The 20,756-nt window shown below is 40.7% G+C and overlaps 1 protein-coding gene across 11 annotated transcripts in view; it reads left to right on the top strand.

Moving 5' to 3' along the window:
* The window catches only part of RELCH (RAB11 binding and LisH domain, coiled-coil and HEAT repeat containing), a 403,047-nt gene that overhangs the window by 281,542 nt on the left and 100,749 nt on the right, over positions 1 to 20,756 (top strand). For 10 of the 11 annotated variants that reach the window (XR_004538476.1, XM_033934993.1, XM_033934995.1 and 7 more), the window contains one exon: positions 4,267 to 4,366. Coding sequence is in view for 9 of the 11 variants with exons in the window: in XM_033934993.1 (XP_033790884.1) it covers positions 4,267 to 4,366 (100 nt within the window). In the remaining 2 variants the exon portion in view is untranslated. Of the gene's footprint in view, positions 1 to 332; positions 514 to 4,266; positions 4,367 to 20,756 lie in introns of those variants that run through there. The other variant, XR_004538477.1, reaches the window with a different exon arrangement.

Here is a 20,756-nt window from a genome sequence, read left to right as displayed (position 1 = left end):
TTCTTCAGGCACAATTTTCTATACAGAGCTGTCACCTGATTGACATGTGATTGGCGGCCACCGATATCGGTACCCTATAGAGAATTCAGGCCTAAGTAAATAAAGAGCCCTGAGTAAGTTTTACTGTGCCAAGGCTTTGAGAAGTTAAAAGGATTATATAAATAAAATATTATATGAGACCAACAGTCTTCATCTTGTTAAAGCATAAACTATCTTAAAATCTCCTTCATGTTTATCTCCCCAAAATGAGTTAACTTATTTAGGATTTGCAGATTTTTATTTATTTTATAGCAAGGTAGCTAATTTTAGCTCTTTTAAAACATCCATCTTAGGGTAAATGCAAAGATGTTGTCAATGAAGATGATTTGGTTACTCATTCAGTTCCACCAAGGGAATTTTGGACTCAGTTTCAAGCAGTGACAGATACAACTACGTATTATTAGACATCTTCAGAGTTTACATTCTTCTACGGTGGCACTTGATTTGATTCCTTTTTGGACTCTGTACAGCAAGGTGATTTTACCACTTTTTGGCATGCTTGATTAACTTATCTCTTCGGAGTTGGGAATGTTAACCCCAACCTTGAAGGGAAAAACTGCAGACAGTGGTTATTCTAACTTTTGTCCTATTTCAAATCTGGCTATATTGACCAAAGTGTTAGAGTTCTAGAAAAGTCTGACTTTGTGGAAAAAAACCAAGTTTTGCATAGTTGACATTCAGGGTAATAAGCATCATTATACAGAATCTCTTTTGCAGTCCATAATAAATGATTTATTAGTAAAAGCTTTGATGCTGTATGGGTGCAGCTTTACTTAAGTGCTTCTTTTGACACTGATATGCAAAATAGGAATCTATTCCATTATCTTGGATTGGTTCAATTCTTATCTTTCCAATCACATGCAATTTATATTTTGGAATCAAGATATGTCAAGCAAGAGAAATCTTATGAGAGGGGGTACCTTAAGGATATCTTCTTTCACCAATGCTTTTTCATTTGTACCTTGCACCAATGGCTGAGTTACTCGTAAAAAGTTAGAATTTCAACTTTCCCTTTTACACTAACATTCAATTGATCATCTTTATAAAGGACAACCAGTTTAAAGTGAGATCTGATTTCAACTGCAAGTTAACCGTATTAGATGACTGGTTAGAAGGCTACTATTTGATCTTAAATATTGAAATATTTTCAGCTACATGCCTGTCTCGTAAATCTAAATATTGATAATAAAGCCAGTGCTGCAAGGTAAACCACTTCTGCTTAAGGAGGATATTGTTGTCTTGGGTTTCCATTGTGATCATTTGCTGAAGTTTTACCATACGAAGTCTGTTCAAAAAGTTCCAGGACTGATTTTATACAAATATATTAAACAATCTTATAACTTATTCCATTAGATCTCCTTCAAAGTATTCCCCTTCCCTACATATACACTTTTCCCAAGGTCGTTTCCACTTCTGGAAACAGTCCTTAAACACATTTTCAGGAATTGCCTAAAGTTGCTGCATCAGATTTTGCTTTATGTCTTCAATTGTGTCGAATCGCTTTCCTTTCAGCATGGATTTAAGTTTAGGAAACAAAAAGTCAGCAGGGGCCAAGTCAGGAGAGTAAGGTGGCTGAGGAAGAACTGTTATTGTGTTTTTGTGCAAAATTTGTGAATTTTGACACATTTAAAACACCTTCCATGACTGATGACATGTTCCCCATAAGCCACTTTCAACATTTCATACGTTTCTGTAGCGGTCTTACTAAAACAGAACTTCATGCTGTAGTGCTGCTCATTGAAGTTGCACAGACTGGACTATTGTAATTCACTGTTTTAAGGTCTTGCCAATGTTAGTCTGAAGAGACTTCAGTTGGTTTAAAATACAGCAACTGATATCCATGAAACAATAAAGGACAGTGGTTCCCAACCCTGTCCTGACGGGACCACCGGCCAATCAGGTTTTCAGGATAGCCCTAATGAATAGGCATGGGGCAGATTGCATACCTGAAACCTTCATTAGCTGCAAATCTTTCTCATGCATATTCATTAGGGCTATCCCAAAAACCTGACTGGATGGTGGTCCTCCAGGACAGGGTTGGGAACCACCGATCAAGGAGACTTCAATTACAAGGTGTCTTGCAAGATTTATGAGAGGATCCCTTCCTTCTGACTACTTATTCCAAAATCTTCACATGGGAGCTCAGCATAGTTTTAACACAGTGGATTCAGTCACCATTCAGATTAATATCAGCTTTAGAGCATCTGTCTTGGAAAATGTTTTTTCTTATTACGATTATCGCAGCAAGAAGCCAGTTAACTTCAAACCCTTGAATAGACCTCACACACAGTACTTTTCAAAGTTATGCTAAGAACCCATCCCTTAAAAGTGTTGTTGCTATTCTTTTCTCAGTGAATGAACGTTTACCACAGAATAGAGACTGATATCAGATAAAGACCATATGGCCTATCCAGTCTGCCCATTCATACCATCTATTAATATCTACTATCCCTTAGAGAGCCTTAGTGCATCTCCCATGCTTACTTGAATTTAGGCAGTCATCATATCAACTACCTGCACTAAAAAGCATTTCTATATATCTAATACCTATTCCATGAAGAAAAATCTTTTTAGGTTATTGCCGAGTCTATCACCTTTCACCTTCATCCTATGCCCCTTGTTCCGAAGCTTCCTTTCAATTGGAAGGGGGCTGCCTCCTGTGCATTTATGCCACAAAGGTATTTAAATGTCACTATCATATCTCTCCTCTTCCACCTTTCATTCAAAGTGTACATATTGAGATATTTAAGTCTGTTGACATTTTCTTTATGGCAAAGACCAATGACCATTTTAGTGCAGTAACTACTGTCTGAACCAATTTGATCCTGTTTATCTTTTTGAAGGTGTGATTCCTGGAACTGCACAGTACTGTAAATGAGATCCCGCCAATGACATACACAGAGACACTGTTACCTCCTTTTCCTTTCTAGCCAATCCCCTAAACCCATTTTTGTGTGGTATAAAGGTTCTGCATACTCTAGATTGCAAGAGAGATCTTGCATTCTCTGGAGACAGGCAGGAGATATGCAGCCCCACTTGATTGGTGAAATCTCTGACTGAGCCAAACAGCATCGGTACTCTCTCCCATAGCTACAGTAAGCTTTTGAGCTTACTGACCATGTGCAGGATGAGTAAGTGATTAAACAACATAAACAGTAAGTGCAGAATATTATATCACTAAAAGTATAACCTGTCATATCTTAACCAACAGAATCAATACACAAAACATGTGGAATAGACAAAGTAGAGAGTCTGTAGTCCCCATAAATTCAGGGATCTGCGACTCCCCATAGCCACCTGTCTGAGATAGTAGTGGCAATCCAAAGTTAGTAATCAAACCTAATCAGGGTCTGAGTGGTGTAGCACATGGGTATTCAAATAATTAGCTGCCTCCAATGATGAATCAAAGATATGCCACTGGCCCTGATGATGGATTTGCAGAATCTTATCAGCTTTTTCCTGCAGCCTATTGACTGGCTAAGCTTTGTTAGGAATGTCTGACCAGTGGGGCTGCAAGGGGAGGTGGGAACATCAGAAAAACCCGCAAATGAAATTTGCCAAATTCCAGACCCAGCTAAATCTAGTACCCAAGAACCCTAGATTATTTCATTTCCTGGAAATCCATAGGGCCAATTTCAAGATAAACTTACCTATATACTTACAAATATACAATTATTGTTCACTTTATAATATAGGATATTCTGTGTAGATAGGCCTGCTGCTTTGGGTAAACTTGTAACTTGAATAATATTGCCATTTATGAGTATGTCTGAAAATCTAGGTTTGCTTTCACTTATAATGACAATTTATGCCTCTGAGTTTGAGCTCTGCTTGAGATGTAATAGTCCCGGCCAGAGGTTCTCAACCCAATCATCGGGGAACACCAAGCTAGTCTGGTTCACAAGATATCCATAATGAATATGTATGAGATTGATTTGCATGTACTGTTTCCATTATATGCAAATATATATTATGCATATTCATTGTGGATATCCTGAGGGCTGGTGTGTCCGCAGGATTGGGTTGAGAACTCCTGGTGTAGGCAGTCTTCTGCATTCAGAAGCTTGAATTTACCATAGTCTCCAGACCTAACTAGAACTAAAGGCTATATTAAAAAAGAAACAATTATTTTTCAGTATGATGATCTGAATTATTTTTCAGGTAAAACTGCAAGAGATAGCAATGTTTAACTTTTGTTCGTTTACTATTTTTTTTGTTGTTCATTAGAGCTAACCCAGCATACCATGAGCTACTCTTAACAGTATTATGGTATGGAGTTGTTCATACTTCAGCACTTGTTCGATGCACTGCTGCTAGAATGTTTGAGGTAAGTGCAGGCTTTTTATTAGTAAGTCATTAACAAAGGCTAATTGCCATATGCTGTGAAAGGGTGATCGTGTTGCAGTAGATTTATCATTTTTATTAAATGAATGTTTAATCATAGAAAGAATTTGTGTACTGAGCGATGGAGCAGAAAACTACTTTATACTTTAAAATTTATTTACACATTTTTTGAGTAATGTTCTTATGATATTAGGAGGTATGGACTGATTGTGAACTAACATAAACCACTTTTTAAGACTTTATACCATAACTTAGCTTTTCTCTGTTCTGCTGTTGTCTTTAGTATTCTGTTCAATCACTGCTTGCTTATGGTTCATAATTTCCAGTTGTGGAAATAACTTAAATTCTGGATTCAGTGTTCAAATCAGGTATCTGGATTTTAATAGTGGGACCTGATCTACAATTAAAGAAAAACTCTAGCACTACAAGGGGCATAGTTCATTGTAGTTGTATATTTCCAAAGTACATAGCTGAAGTACTCTCTCAGAGGTGTTCAGAGTTATAATTTATTGTCAAGCTTTTAGTCTGGCAGTTTAACTTTTTATAAAAAATTTTTAAAAATTATTTATAAGCTTTCAAAAGTTTTTCAAGCATTACAGCATATGAATGTACATCTATCGGAAAATGCTAAATATACTAAGAACAAACATTTAAAAAAAAGAAAGAAGAAAAATCAAAAGATTATAAATTCCTCCATAAGCCCACAATCAAAATGAGACAGACCATTAGGAAAACAGGCATCTCAATAATAAACTATTCATTACATATTTTATAAACCTAGAATTATGCAAAGTCCATTTTCTCTTGTATAAGAATGAGCTTTGGGAAAAAATGAAATCTGAAAATCCAGAAACTGTAACACTAACGGCCTCTTTTACAAAGCCGTGCTAGTGACGGCGCTGCGTTAACGGCCACAAAGCCCGGGGCTGTTGCCGCGCAGCAGCTGCTAGTGCGGCTTTGTAAAAGAGGCCGTAAGGGGCCAGTATACTGAGCTGTATTAGATATCTAGCTTGGGAAATACTGTGTACTAACAGTGTATGCTAATTTTCATGTTAAACAGCTAATGCAGAAAATGCCATGTTGGGGTACAGAATGAACAGAGACTACATTAATTAATGTGGCATTTAATGCATAGAGTTGTTAATATTACCTCTAAAGGTGTAGCTGTCTGCATTGCACATTACTCTGCTCTACAGTTAACCATGATAGTGAAATGTCAGTCCTCCCCAAAAGGCTAGCAAAGCTCCCAACAATTGGTGGTCATTTGCAGTTAGCATACATTAATTTTGGCAGCTACCAACAGGTCATTCCATTGGAGCCTTTAATAAGAAAACTGATTTTGATAAAATTTGGTATGAAAGACTGAAGAATGAGCATTTCCTATGAGCCACACCTGAGGATAATTACCTACCCATTAATTTAGGGGTTGATATTCAAAAGATTTAGTTGGTTAAAATTGGCTTTTAATCACATAATTCTAACCAGCTAAATGTATATTTTACTTCTCTACTGTCTAAATAAATGTTGTGATAAGAGATGCCATTCTGTATTAGACCAAACGTTCATCCAAGATGGTATCCTCTTGCCAACCATAGTCAATCCATGTCAAAAGTGCTTGGCAGATTTCCCCCCAAATAGACTCTTCCTTGTTGCTTATACCAAGGAATAATCATTGGCTATTCCAATTCTACCTGGCTGTAATGGGTTATTGATCTTTCTCCACAGAGTAGCAAGGGGGATGCAGACAAACTCTGTGGGTGATGTAACTAAAGGAGCATGTGTGCTGAAGTTTTCCCTTAGCTCAGAGAAATCTTTCTAACACTTCTCTGAACTTGCATTGGGGTTTCTTTTCTTCTGCAAGACCACCTCCCTCAGTCTGCTTTATCCATCAGATCATGCAAACAGCTCTGTCTTCATCAGATGCCCTAGAGCAGGGGTGTCAAACTCAAATCACATAAGGGGCCGAAATCTAAAATGCAGGCTGTCATAGGCCAGATTTTTTATTAAGATACTTGCCCCCTCCTTTGCTGACACGCAGTGTGGGCCCCAGCACCGGTGGCGACTCCGATGCTCACAGGACTTCTGTGAGCGTCAGATCAAACGCTGACACCAAAACCCACGCTGTGCGCCAGCAAAGGAGGGGGTTAGTCTTAGTAGAAGTATAGGAATGCAACCTCTCCAGCCCCATGCCAGCTACAAAATAAATAAAAAAGACTTTTCCTCTCTTAGGTCCTAGTTCACGCTTGCTGTTTAACATCAGCTTTGGCAGGATACATATTGTAATCACAAAATAGAAAATAAAATTATTTTTTCTACCTTTTGTTGTTTTGGTCATTTTGCTTTTGGTCCCAGTTTCTCTTTCTGATTTTGTCTATCTTCTAATTCTCTTTCCAGTGTCTGCTGTCCATTTTTTTTCTCCTCTTCTCTCTTGCTCCAGTCCGTCTCCAACATATTGATTTTTCCCTTTCAACTTTTCTCCTTTTTTCTTTTCTGCCTCTGTCCATTCAAATCTTGCCCTCTTTCTCATCTTTCTCCTTTTTAAATTTTCAGCTACCTATCAATTTTCCATCTTCTCTTATTCTGTAGCTCTCCCATTTCCCATCTCCCATCTCACTCCTTTCCCAGCCTCCTATTTCCTTCTATCTCTCCTCCTCTCTCCTCTTGGTCCAACATTTTGCTCGGTCTCTTTTCTGTTGTTCTTCTTCCCTCCTCCCTTGATGCTGAACAATGAGATGGAAGAAAAAAAAAGAGATGCTGCATCTCTCTCTCCCTTCCACCCCAGGCCTAACGTTTCTCCATCCCCTTCCATCTCCAGATTCAAATTCTCTCCCTTTCTCTTCCCAACTACCCCATCCAATCTCTCCCCCTTTCTGCCTGCCTCCTTCCCCCCAGGTCCACCATTTCTCCCATTCTCTTCCCAATGGTTCTCCCTTCAAGTATCTTTTTCCCTCTTTCTCCACACTACCCCAGGTCCAACTTCTCTCCCTTCATCTTGCTCTCTTCACAGCCCGTCATGACTTTCCCTCCAGTGCCGGTCCGATGTTGCTGCTGGTCCAGGGAATCTGCCGGCCTCGGCGATTCTGGAGTGCTGTGCGTGGCTCCTCCTCCTGCATTTTGCCTGTTGCGGTCGGTCTCCAATGACACGCAACTTCCTGTTTCCGCCCAGGTGGACCGCGGCAGACAGAGGGCAGGAGGGGGAGCCACGAACAGCACTGCTGAGTCACTGCCAAGGCCGGCGGACTTTACAGCGTGGTGGTGTCAGACCAGCTCAGAGGGGAGGACACACTGGGCTCAGAAGGTGAAGGTCGGGAACGTTGCCGCGGGCCACATAAAAAGGCCAGGCAGGCCGGATTTGCTCCCTAGAGCACTGTTCTTCAATCGCCGGTCAATTCCTGCCGGTCCGCGCAAGGCCGTCAAGATTGGATTGGGGCCATTGGCAGCATCTGGGCTGCAACGGCGAGCGGCATCAGCAGCCCCCCCTCTTACGGCAGCACTCAAGTTCAGCAACGGGCCTCCTTCTCCCCCCGGCATCAACTGCACTTCAGATCATAGAAACATAGAAATAGACGGCAGATAAGGGCCACGGCCCATCTAGTCTGCCCACCCCAATGACCCTCCCCTACCTTTCTCTGTGAATAGATCCCACGTGTCTATCCCATTTGGCCTTAAAATCAGGCACGCTGCTGGCGGTGCTCAGCCCAAAGCTTCCCTCTGATTCAGCTTCCTGTTTCCACCCAGGCAGTTTGAGTCAGAAGGAGGCCCGTTGCTGAACTTGAGTGTCGTCATGGGGGGGGCATTGCCGATCTTGTTGCCAAAATCGGAAAGAAAGGTGAGAGGAAGGGAGAGAGATGGGTCTGTGGTGGATGGAGAGATTGGGAGAAGGGGGCAGTTGATGGAAGTGGGAAAGAGAGAGAAGGGGCAGATGATGGAAGTGGGGAGAAGAGAGTGCAAATGCTGAATGGAAGTGGAGAAAGAGAACACATACTGGATGGAAGGAAGGTTAAAGAAAAAGGACATATGCTGAATGGGAGAAGAAGATAGAGTTAGTGAGATAGTGGAGGGGTGAAGGAAAGGGGTGGCATGCTGTGGGTAGACAGAGAAAAGAGGAAAACTGAGGACTGCATAGTAAGAAAGAATTTAATTTAGATGGAGGTAGAAAATAAAGAAGGAAGACCAGAGAAGGAAAAGGAAGAGAGAGAGGAGAGAGAGATACCAGAGAACGGGGAAGGAGACAGAGATATCAGATCTGAGCGGAGGAAATGAGAAGAGAGAGTTGCTAAAAACCACAGGGGGAGGGAAAGAGAGATGAAAGGAGAAAGATGCCAGACCATGAGGGTACAGAGGGAAGATGATGAATGCCAGACCAAAGGGGAGGGGTCTAGAGGAGAGATGGCTGGGGGGAGACAGACAGTTTCTGGAAGGGGCAGACAGTGGATGGAACGGGCAGATACTGGATTGAAGAGAAAGGGCAATAGAAGGTTAATGATTTTCCAAGATCACAAGCAGCATCATTGAGATTTGAACCCTGGCTTCCTTGGTTCTCTGGCCTTTGCTCTAAATATGTTGCTATCCTGTTATCTAATTTGGATATCACTTTATTTTTAAATTCTCAATTTTAATATAAATCTTGATTCCCTTAGTTAACTGATATTATAATAACAATTTGTTGCTACTAATTGAGTTTTTGCCAGGTACTTATGACCTGGATTGGCTACTGTGGAAACAGGATACTGGGCTAGATGGACCATTGGTCTAAGTATGGCTATTCCTATATTAACTTTGTCCTCTGGCTGAAAAGAAAGGATAAGCAAAGCAGCAATATACTGTATAGGAATCATATGGGAAAAGACCTTATGAGCAACAGAACAAACACAGTTGTACTGTACGATAAATCCCTGCGACCGGATGGCATCCATCCGAGGATAATCAAGAAACTGAAAGGGGCTATAGCTGAACTGCTTCAACTAATAGCCAATCTGTCGATCAAATCAGGAAGAATTCCGGAAGACTGGAAAGTGGCAAATTTTACGTTGATCTTCAAGAAAGGTTTGAGGGGAGATCCAGGAAACTACAGACTGGTGAGTCGGACCTAGGTACCAGGAAAGATGGTAGAGGCGCTGATAAAAAACTGCATCATTAATCACCTTGACTAACATAATCTGATGAGGAGCAGCCAGCATGGCTTCAGCAAAGGAAGATCTTGCTTGACGAACTTGCTGCACTTCTTCGAGGGAATAAACGGGCAGATAGACAAGGGTGACCCAGTCGACATTGTATATCTGGATTTTCAGAAGGTGTTCGACAAGGTTCCACATGAACGACTACTTTGAAAAATTGCGAGCCATGGAATCGAGGTGAAATATTCATGTGGATTAAAAACTGGCTGGCGGATAGGAAGCAGAGAGTGGGGGTAAATGGACAATACTCGGATTGGAAAAGCATCAAGAGTAGAGTGCCGCAGGTACTTGGACTCGTGCTCTTCAACATATTTATTAACGACCTGGCAATTGGTACGACAAGTGAGGTGATTAAATTTGCAGACAATACGAAGTTATTCAGAGTAGTGAAGATACAGGAGGATTACGAAGACGTGCAACATGACATAAATACACTCAAGAAATGGGCCACGACATGGCAAATGAGGTTTAACGTAGAAAAGTGTAAGGTGATGCATGTCGGTAACAAAAATCTTATACACGAATACAAGATGTCTGGTGCAGTAATTGGAGAAACCCCCCAGGAAAGAGACTTGGGAGTACTGGTCGTCAAGTCAATGAAGCCATCCGCGCAATGCGCAACAGCAGCAAAAAGGGCAAACAGAATGCTAGGAATGATTAAGAAGGGGATCACGAACAGATCGGAGAAGGTTATCATGCTGCTGTACGCCCTCACCTAGAATATTGCATCCAGCACTGGTCGCCGTATATGAAGAAGGACCCGGTAATACTCAGAAGGGTCTAGATAATAGCGACTAAAATGGTTAAGGGGCTGGAGGAGTTGCCGTACAGTGAGAGATTAGAGAAACTAGGCCTCTAATCCCTTGAAAAGAGGAGACTGAAAGGGGACCGCATCATTGATCACCTTGACAGACATGATCTGTTGAAGACCAGCCAGCACGGTTTCAGTAAAGGCAGATCTTGCCTGACGAACTTGCTGCACTTCTTCAAGGGAGTAAACAAGCAGATAGACAAGGGCGACCCGGTTGACATTGTATATCTGGATTTTCAAAAGTGGTTCGACAAAGTTCCACATGAACGACTACTTCGGAAAATTGCATGCCATGGAATCGAGGGTGAAATACTCACATAGATTAAAAACTGGCTGGAGCATAGGAAACAGAGAGTGGGGGTAAATGGACAATTCTCAGACTGGAAGAGTGTCGCTAGCGGGGTGCTGCAGGGCTCAGTGCTTGGACCTGTGCTCTTCAACATCTTTATAAATGATCTGGACTTTGGTACGACGAGTGAGGTGATTAAATTTGCAGACGATACGAAGTTATACAGAGTAGTGAAGACACAGGGGGATTGCGAAGATCTGCAACGGGACATATTCAAGCTTGAGAAATGGACATTGACATGGCAAATGAGATTCAATGTGGATAAGTGCAAAGTGATGCATGTCAGGAACAAAAATCTCATGCACGAATACAGGATGTCCGGGGCGGTATTTGGAGAGACCTCCCAAGAAAGGGACTTGGGAGTTCTGATCGGCAAGTCCATGAAGCCATCTACACGATGTGCTACAGCAGTGAAAAGGGTGAACAGAATGCTAGGAATGATCAAGAAGGGGATCACGAACAGATCCGATAAGATTATCATGCCGCTGTACCGGGCCATGGTGCGCCGTCACCTGGAGTACTGCATCCAGCATTGGTCGCCGTACATGAAGAAGGATACGGTACTACTTGAAAGGGTCCAGAGAAGGGCAACTAAAATGGTTAAGGGGCTGGAGGAGTTGTCGTACAGCGAGAGATTAGAGAAACTGGGCCTCTTCTCCCTTGAAAAGAGGAGACTGCGAGGGGACATGATGGAAACATTCAAAATGCTGAAGGGAATAGACTTAGTAGAGAAAGACAGACTGTTCATCCTCTCCAAGGTAGGGAGAACGAGAGGACACTTTCTAAAGTTGAAAGGGGATAGATTCCGTACAAACGTAAGGAAATTCTTCTTCACCCAGAGAGTGGTAGAAAACTGGAACGCTCTTCCGGAGTCTGTTATAGGGAAAACACTCTCCAGGGATTCAAGACAAAGTTAGACAAGTTCCTGCTGAACCAGAACATACGCAGGTAAGGCTAGTCTCAGTTAGGGCACTGGACTTTGATCTAAGGGCCGCCGCGTGAGCGGACTGCTGGGCACGATGGACCACTGGTCTGATCCAGTAGTGGCAGTTCTTATGTTCATTATTCTTCTAGTGGTAGATATTTACCATGTTCTCCAACAGAAGCACAAGTTTTGAACTGGAAAAGTTTTTGATTTTGGTTTGATTTTTATATTTCAGTATATATACTTTTTCAGTATATATGAAAGGCTCCCTGTGATTTCTGGTACTTTAGTCATACATTTTAAAGAGAAAATTAGCCGTGAATAGGGAGATGTGCTTTATTACTTCAGGAATATTACTGCTAATGGTAATTTCAATATGAACCTGACGGGGAGGGAAGCATTCTTAGATTATTTACTTATGTTGGATTAATAGTTATAGTGTAGTTGTAGTAATATTGATCTCCTTGTTCTACATAGTAATAAACTTTGGACTATGGAAAGGCTACTTCCTCCAGGGCTTTGATTGGTAACGCAAGACATGGCATGTGGGACTTTCCAAACATCAGTTCTGCACTGAGAAGAAAGGATGGCCAAATGCCAGCATTAAATTGTTCCCTAATTATAACTGAAAGAAGAAAAGGATGGGTTGAACTGAGTAATATTGACATTAAATCTGAGTACCCTATATACTCTTGAAATTAAATATTAGAAATGTTCTATTGGTCAGAGGATTTTAAATAGGAAAAAAGGAAACTGTTAATGAACTGATGTTGCATCACTTTTCTCTTAAATAAGTGGTCTCAAGCTCAAACCCTTTGCAGGACCACATTTTGGACTTGTAGGTACTGGGAGGGCCTCAGAAAAAATAGTTGTCTTATTAAAGAAATGACAATTTTGCGTGTGGTAAAACTTTATAGTTTATAAATCTTTCCTTTTGACTAAGTCTTAATAATAATATTGTAATTTATAGCTAAAGAGACATATGATCAAGAAACTGTTTTATTTTACTTTTGTGATTATGATAAACATACTGAGGGCCTCAAAATAGTACCTGTCAGGCCGCATGTGGCCCGTGGGCCGCACGTTTGAGACCACTGTCTTAAATAGACTGCCAGTGGTAAATGCAAGAGGAAGCATTGTAAGCCTGATTCTATAAACAATGCCTTAATCACAGGCACTTAACTAAAATCTGAATGCAATTAAATTCTTATTTAATTTGTTAAATGGCGTGGTAATTGACCATTCCATTAAAAAATAAATTTTTTATTACTAATTAAGGTTGCGCATGGACATCATCCATGTGGTGCCTAGTGGCACCTAAGTTGAAGCACCCTCCAATGCCTAGCAACACCTACTTGAAAAGTAGACATAGTGAGGGGTGGAGAATAGGCGTGGTAAACTTAGACATCACTAGGTGTGCAAGATAGGCGCCAGTAAATTAGGCCTAATATACTGGTGCCTACCTCAGCGATGCATAAGGATGCCTAGGTGCTGCTAGGCGTGATTCTATAAAGGATGCCTATTGATTGATTGACAACTGCGTGGACCGAGGCCCACAAGTTGGCGCTTTGTGTTCATGGTCACTTAGGGCTCCTTTTACTAAGCTACGATAGCGGTTTTAGCGCTCGCAAGACCTTAACGCCAGCAGTGAGCTGGCGTTAGTTCTGGCCACATGGCGCAGGTTTAGCATGCACAAAAATCCTTCATGCTCTACAAACACTATCGCAGCTTAGTAAAAGGAGCCCTTAGTAGTCTAGCAGTGCCTAAGACTTTGGAATGGAACCGAGACTTGTGGTATTTAATGTGGTTATGTGACCAAGCATATAGAGAACATAGATGAAATGTAAAAAAAATAAATAAATAAACAAGCAAGCTCTCCAATCCATTCTGAGAAATCTCTTGACGTTTTGTTTTGGAATCTGTATATGTAGATTTTTTTAAAATTATTTTTATTTCTTAGTTAAAAGTATTATCCCTTTTTCTGCTGACCTTGTCTCTCATGAAATAACATACAGAGAAAAGCTGTTTTGATTTCAGTGTAGCATTCTCCCATCTTATATTCTGTGCAATCATCCCATGTTTGCATACCTGTGATCAAAATACAGACAGAACCCTGAAGTGCAGTGTCAGTTCAGCTGTAATCCCTTCTGATAGAATTGTGTCAGCCTGTCATTGCTGCATGGAATTGCACTGTTCTCTTATCTTGTAATCCACCCAGATTTTTATAGAGTGTGCAGGCTATAAATTATTTTAATAAATAAGATTAAGATAAACCATGCTTTCATTTCCAGGATGCAAGCTTGTCAGCTTCCCCTTTACTTTCAGCCATGGAGATTAAGAACTCTGCTTCACCTCCACTCCCAGAGCCATGAAATCACTGTTGATACATTTTGGTGACAAGGTTAAGGAAACTACCATTTGCAGCATTTCTTTGTTATAACCCCTGAGACTCCATCATCTGATACATGAACAATTACAATCTGCTATGAACAATTATAATCTTGTCTAGAAAAAGTTCTCTGCTCTTCTCAGGCATCCACAAAAGACCCAGAATCAATCTAACATTAAACGATGCCAGAGAGATAATCAAGGCAAGCTACCACTGATTGCACTGTTATAAGTGAAAGGTCACTTTGGGCAGCCAAAAAACCTAGAGACTTGAAGAAAGCACAGATGATTTATTAGCATACGTATGCTGCTCCAAGCTGGCTTCAGAAGTGCCGAAAATAGGATGTTGCAGAGATATTTATACATTCTTCTGGCTAAACAACTGAATTCTAGAAAAAATTGTTCATGTGTTACTTTCCTCTGCTCACACTAGCTGGTCACTTATCTAGGCCCTGCAGTCTTTCTGTTACATGTCGTTTATGCTGAGATAGCCATAAGAAGTTAGAATGTCCAAGCTAACACCCAAAGCAGGCAGGCTAGAACATGAGATAAGTTAGGTCTGCAGCTAAACATAATTCAGCATTTTATTAAAGAGAAAACTTAGTTCAACACTTAGGAAAACCAGTCCCAGACTCTTTCATAAGAATACAAGAACAGCCATATTGGGTCAGACCAATGATCTGTCTAGCCCAGTCTCCTGTTTCCAACAGTGGCCAATCCAGATCACAGTGCCTGGCAAAAACCCAAATAGTAGCAACATTCTATGCTGCAGAACCAGGGCAAGCAGTGGCTTCCCCATGTCTGTCTCAATAGCAGACTGTGGATTTTTCCTCCAAGAACTTGTACAAACCTTTCTTAACCCGTTATTTGGTATTATTGCTCTTATGGGAGATCTGCATCTCCAAATGCCTGTTACTTGGCACTGCTGCTCTTGTTCAATATTAAGTTACACCATCTGCCAATTAAGGGTTAAACCTAGTTAAGCTAACTACTATAACCATCTCCTCTGGTGACAAGTTCCAGAGTTTAACTATTCTATGATTAAAAAATTATTTCCTCCTATTTGTTTTAAAAGTATTCCCATGTAATTTCATTGAGCGTCCCCTGGGTTTTTTTCCCTTTTAGAAAGGGTAAAAAATCAGTTCACTCTTACTTATTCTGCACCACTCAGGATTTTGTAAACCTCAGTCATAACCCCCTTAACTGTCTCTTTTCCAAGCTGAAGAGCCCCAACCACTGTAGTCTTTCCTCATACGAGATGAGTTCCATCCCCTTATCATTTGATTGCTCTTATTTAAGTCTTTTCTAGTTCTGTTATATCTTCTTTGAGATATGATGACCAAAAGTAGTATGATTACTTGATCCAACTCCTGAATTGGGTATACTGCTCCAGAATCTGAGGCATACCACCACATAAAAATAAGGTTCCATTTGAAATAAAGTTTTCATTTCAAATAAGTAGCCATACAAGATGTATTTTGAATAAGGTGGTTTAATTGTTATATAGTTCAGAGACCAAAATAGTATGCAATACTCAAGGTGAGGATGCACCATGGAGCGATAGAAGCATGATCAGGGCACAGACTGTAGAAGTCTGCCCAGCACAGGCTTTGCTTTTTTATTATTAATTTGGCATTTAATCACTAAGCTTTAGTTCCATGCCTTCCATACAGAATTCCTTTGTTTATTGCATACATTTTTAAATTACTTTACTGTTTTCACCTCTACCACCTCCCGTGGGAGGTGCATTCTAGTTGTTTACCACCCTCTCCATGAAAAAGTACTTTGTATTTTAATACATTTCAAATATAGGAATGTCTGTACATATTTATTCATTTATTTATTTCTTTGAATTTATTAATCAAATTTATGAAGAGATTCACCCAAGGCTATGTACAAGTACATTTCCAACATAAAACTTACAATTTTGTTAACAACATAATAATAGTAAAATAACTAAATAAATATTATGAATGAGGTAAACCTAAATCAGCATATTGAAACTTAATAGGACTATCATGAAACAGTATCAAAATATACATTTTAACAGTACTGAAATTCAGATAACAGATATAAACACTGTATGAACACTGACTTTTCCATTTATCATTATACATCCTTCCTTATTTGTAGGGGGTTGGATACAGTTCTTTCTTCAGGAATGATAGCAGATTTTACAGGAATCTGTTTCTTTGAGAATCCTCTATAATAAAACCCTAAGCGCACATGCGCACTTAGGACGGCGTGTTCCCTGATAGCATGATGTGTCCCTCCGTGCCGAATTCTATTTTCGAACAAGGATGCAGAGAACCCGCCGGCGACTCCTCCCTCCCGCCCTCATTCATTATAAGGCCCGCTGCCGCTGCTGCTGCTCTTCATTGTCTGCTCTCCTCTTCAAAGCAGCCTGCTGAGGATCGCCAGCCGGCTGTAGCGAACCTTGGAGGCCGCTCTCCACCTCGGTAGCACGTTCCCTCTGACGCGATCCTGAGGGGTGGGATCATGTCAGAGGGAACGTGCTACCGAGGTGGAGAGCACCTGCAAGGTTCGCTACAGCTGGCCGGCGATCCTCAGCAAGCTGCTTTGAAGAGGAGCAGCGGTGGCAGCAGTTTGTGCTGGTGGGCCAGAAGAGACCAGGAAGCCGGGTTTGGGAACAATACAGGCAGGCAGGGGGAGAGGGAAAGGGGGTTGCTTTGAGGGAGGGGTGTGCTGGGGGCAGACAGCAATCATGCTTTGCTCTGGGAGGGGGGGAAACAGAAGGGGGCCATAGAGCAGGCTGGCATGGCACAACAGAGAAATGCAGGCAGGGGGCTAGGGAGAGACACAGACAGAAAGAATGACAGACAGACAGGGGGCCAGAGAGACAGACAGACATCGTCCAAGGAGAGAGAGACATACAACGGCCAAGGAGAGAGAGAGAAAGAAAGACAGACACGCATCTATTCTAGCACCCTTTAATGTATCGGGCTTAAAGACTAGTCAACTCATAAAACTTTTAAACTAGCCAACATTGTCAAATCAAACTGCTACCTCAGATTTGTCATTTCTTCCCAAAAGACTTCTGATATGGTTTCATCTACCTTAGACCCACACCTACCTCCTTTACAAAGACATTCTTCTTCTTATGTAGGCTAATACCATGGAACAAATTCCATTCCAAGAAGGAGATCAAATGCCCTATTCCATTCCAAGAAAGAAATCAAATGTCCTATTTTGGCCCTCAGAGACCTCAACTTATTTCTTAACAAAGAGGAGTTTAAAGTGAATGCTCTCTCCTCCATCATCTCTTACTTGATTAATGATTGTATTCACTGGGTGTTCAACCCAGATGCTGGAATCTCATTTCATTATGCAAATGAGCCAATACCAGTTAAAAGTACTTTCCCTCAGCCTCTAGGTTTTTCACCAGCTGAACAAGCACAGACATCTATATTTTGACAAGAGGTTGCTGACATCATCAAGCAATTGAGCTGTCTCTATCCAGGACATAACAATTTCTTTCAAACATCAGCTTTCTGAGCAAATTCAAAAAGTCATATTTAAGCTTTTCTCAAAATGAGAGAACCATGATGGGACCTCCAAATTCTAATGAAATTGGGTTTTTCCAGCTTTTCTTTACCAACTTTCATCTATCAATTGTACTTAAAACAAAGTTACTATAGTGCATGGCTGAAATCTGCATGATGAAAGATATTCTTTTTGCCTCACCATAATGTTGCTATATCTTGACAGATGTTTCTAGCATCAACTGGGGAGCCCACTTCAGCTTCCAACTCGCATTAGTCATCTGAAAATGAGACTGGTATTTTTCTCCCTTTGAGTGTCAGTTTTCTTTAGGATCAATTAATGTTTACTCCAGACAATCAGGCTCTCATGTTTTTTGTCAACAAAATAATATGGTGCTGGTTCTCTTTAGATATGCTAAGAAACTGTATATATTTGGAGCAAATTCAAGTACTTACTGAACAATCAAAGCTATATAGCAGATAACTCAGTAGAATTTTTAATTGCACAAATTGTCATCTTTATTCCTTTGGCCAACTCCACTTGTTGCCTTCTCTAAACCATCAAACTATAATGAATTGGGCACATGTTTTTCAGAACTACAACACTCCTCAAACAGATGTTAGCCAGCAGCAAAAAATGTAAAACTTCTCCCTTGTTGTTCAGACATCCATTTTTACCCTTATCAGAGCAGCTGTCTCCCCTTCTTCCTCTTCTCCTTGCCCAATCCTGAGTGGCTCCACAGCCCTAACATGACCACCACTGCAGTGTGCACGTGCTCCACCAAAATCTTCAACATGGTCCACCAGAAGTGATCAGAAATTGAAGCATGAAGCACATTAGCCAACTTTTGAACCACCCAAACTGCATATTTGTGCTAGTATTTCTAAAGAAAGTTTTTGCTACCTTATCTTGGACCTGGTCCCTGGTGGGGAGCTGTTTGAATGCATTTTGACATGAGAATATTACAGTGAAACAGATTCCAATTACTGTATTCACCAGATCTTGGAGAGTGTAAATTACATCCACCAGTATAACATTGTGCACAGCAATCTGAAACCAGGGAACTTGCTACTAAGTAAAAGGGCGATTAAGGTGTACTTTACATGGATATTACTATCTTTAAATTGGTTTCTAGAGATAGCTTGGGTGAAATTCAAAGTGGTGTTTCTGTTATTTAAAACTTTGTTGTAATTTGTGCAACCACTTCATCTTCAAGACACCTTTAATCCCAGAAGCAGGGCTTCTTATGATTCTCTCAATCTGATATGCCAGGTTGAGCATTACTCGAAGTCATGCATGGTTGATCGGAGGAGCAAGATTAGGGGAAGTTGAAGTTGGAATGATTTCAGGAGGAAGCTGAAAACAATATTTTTAAAGAGCTATCTAAACATAAGAGCTGCCATACTGGGACAGAGTGCAGGTCCATCAAGCCCACTATCCTTTTTCGAACAGTAACCAACCAAGGTCACAAGTACCTGGCAAGATCCCAAGGAGAAAAACAGATTTTATGCTACTTATTCTAGGAATAAGCAATGGATTTCCCCACATCCATCTTAATAATGGCTTATGGACTTCCCTTTTAGGAAGTTATCCAAACCTTTTTTAAACCCTGCTAAGCTAACTACTTTCACCATATTCTCTGGCAATGAATTCCAGAGTTTAATCACCCATTGAGCGAAGAAATATTTTCTCTATTTGTTTTAAATCTACCACTTAGTAGTTTCAGTATATTCCCCCTAGACCTAGTATTTTCGGAAAGTATAAACAAGCGATTCAAGTCTACTAGTGCTGCCCGATTCAGGAAAAAATATTTTGATTCGATTCAGCCTATTGAATCGATTTTTCAATTCAATTCAATTCAATTTTCCTGCCCAATTGGGTATTTATTCCAAATATCCTGGTGGGTTTATTTTATAGCCTCTTCACCCACGCCACATCCTTTGCCCTCTCCTACCCAAAACTGGTACTGTGGTATAAACAAAAAAAGACTCTCTCTCTGTTAAATCCTAGCTCATGTTCACGGTCTAATACCAGCTCAGGCAGGATACAAATTTCAAATCTGATACATTGTAATCACAAAACACAAAATAAAATTATTTTTCTACCTTTTTGTTGTATGGTCATTGTTCGAATCATGTTAGTCACAGGCTCTGCAACAAACGTCTTCTGATAACTCGCTTGCCAGGGTCTCTTGCCCATTTGTCAATTTCTTCTTTCTCCATGGTAACCATCCATCTTCCATCTCTATCCTCCCCTTCCATTTCCCTTCCCTCCCCCAGAAGTCTGGCATCTTTCCTTTTTTCATCTCTATTCCCATAGCTGCAGTGATGGATCCCACCATCTCTCTGTTTCTAAACTACCCTTTCATCCAGCATCTCTCCCTCCTTCCACATCACCCCAGGGTCCACCAGCTCTCCCTTTCTCTTTCTAACTACCCTCCTGCCACCGAAGTCCTTGTTTCTGATGTAACTTCCGGTTTTTCAAAACCAGAAATTACATTAGATGGAAGGACTCAAGTGGCAGAGAGAAAACCCAAATGGGTCTCTAGCAAGGGGGCCGACGAATCAGTGAATTCGATTTTTTGCAAAAATAAATCGATTCACCTGAAGTGAATCAGTGAATCGAATCGCGAATTGGGCAGCACTAACATCTACCCTTTCCACTCCATTCAGTATTTTATAGATCTCTATCATATCTTCACTGAGCTGTTTATATTTTATTGTAAATAACTACATTTATGTCACAATATTATAAATCTTATACCATTCATTAAAAACTTTTAAAAATAGTGCTCAGACTCACAACCTACAGTGTTCAAGTGTATAAAACAGAACACAGGCTGCCATCGGACCATCATAGCACTATTTGTGTCTGTACCACCTTATAATTTTTTAAAATAAATCTATATAAATAATAACTCCATAACTTATCTTCTCTGGTGGTAATTTTGCACTGGATGGTCACGTGACAGGCAGCTCTGTGTTATAAAGTGCTCATGCATATTCTTAAAAAGCTCCTAGAAGCCGAGAAACACGAGTCCTCCCTTCAACTCGAGTTTGTCAGTTAATTGCCTGCTGAGTTGGAAAAGTATGATTTGTTCTCTCCATGGTGGCTGATTTCTCTTCCTGAGGAAGCACTCACATCGTGAAACTCGAGTCGAAGGGAAGACTTGTGTTTCTCAGCTTCCAGGAGCTTTTTAAGAATATGATTAATTGGGCA

Source organism: Geotrypetes seraphini, chromosome 2 (assembly GCF_902459505.1).
Source record: "Geotrypetes seraphini chromosome 2, aGeoSer1.1, whole genome shotgun sequence".
NCBI lineage: Eukaryota > Metazoa > Chordata > Amphibia > Gymnophiona > Dermophiidae > Geotrypetes > Geotrypetes seraphini.
Note: the sequence above shows the minus strand (reverse complement) of the source record. Positions and strands in the feature narration are given on the sequence as shown.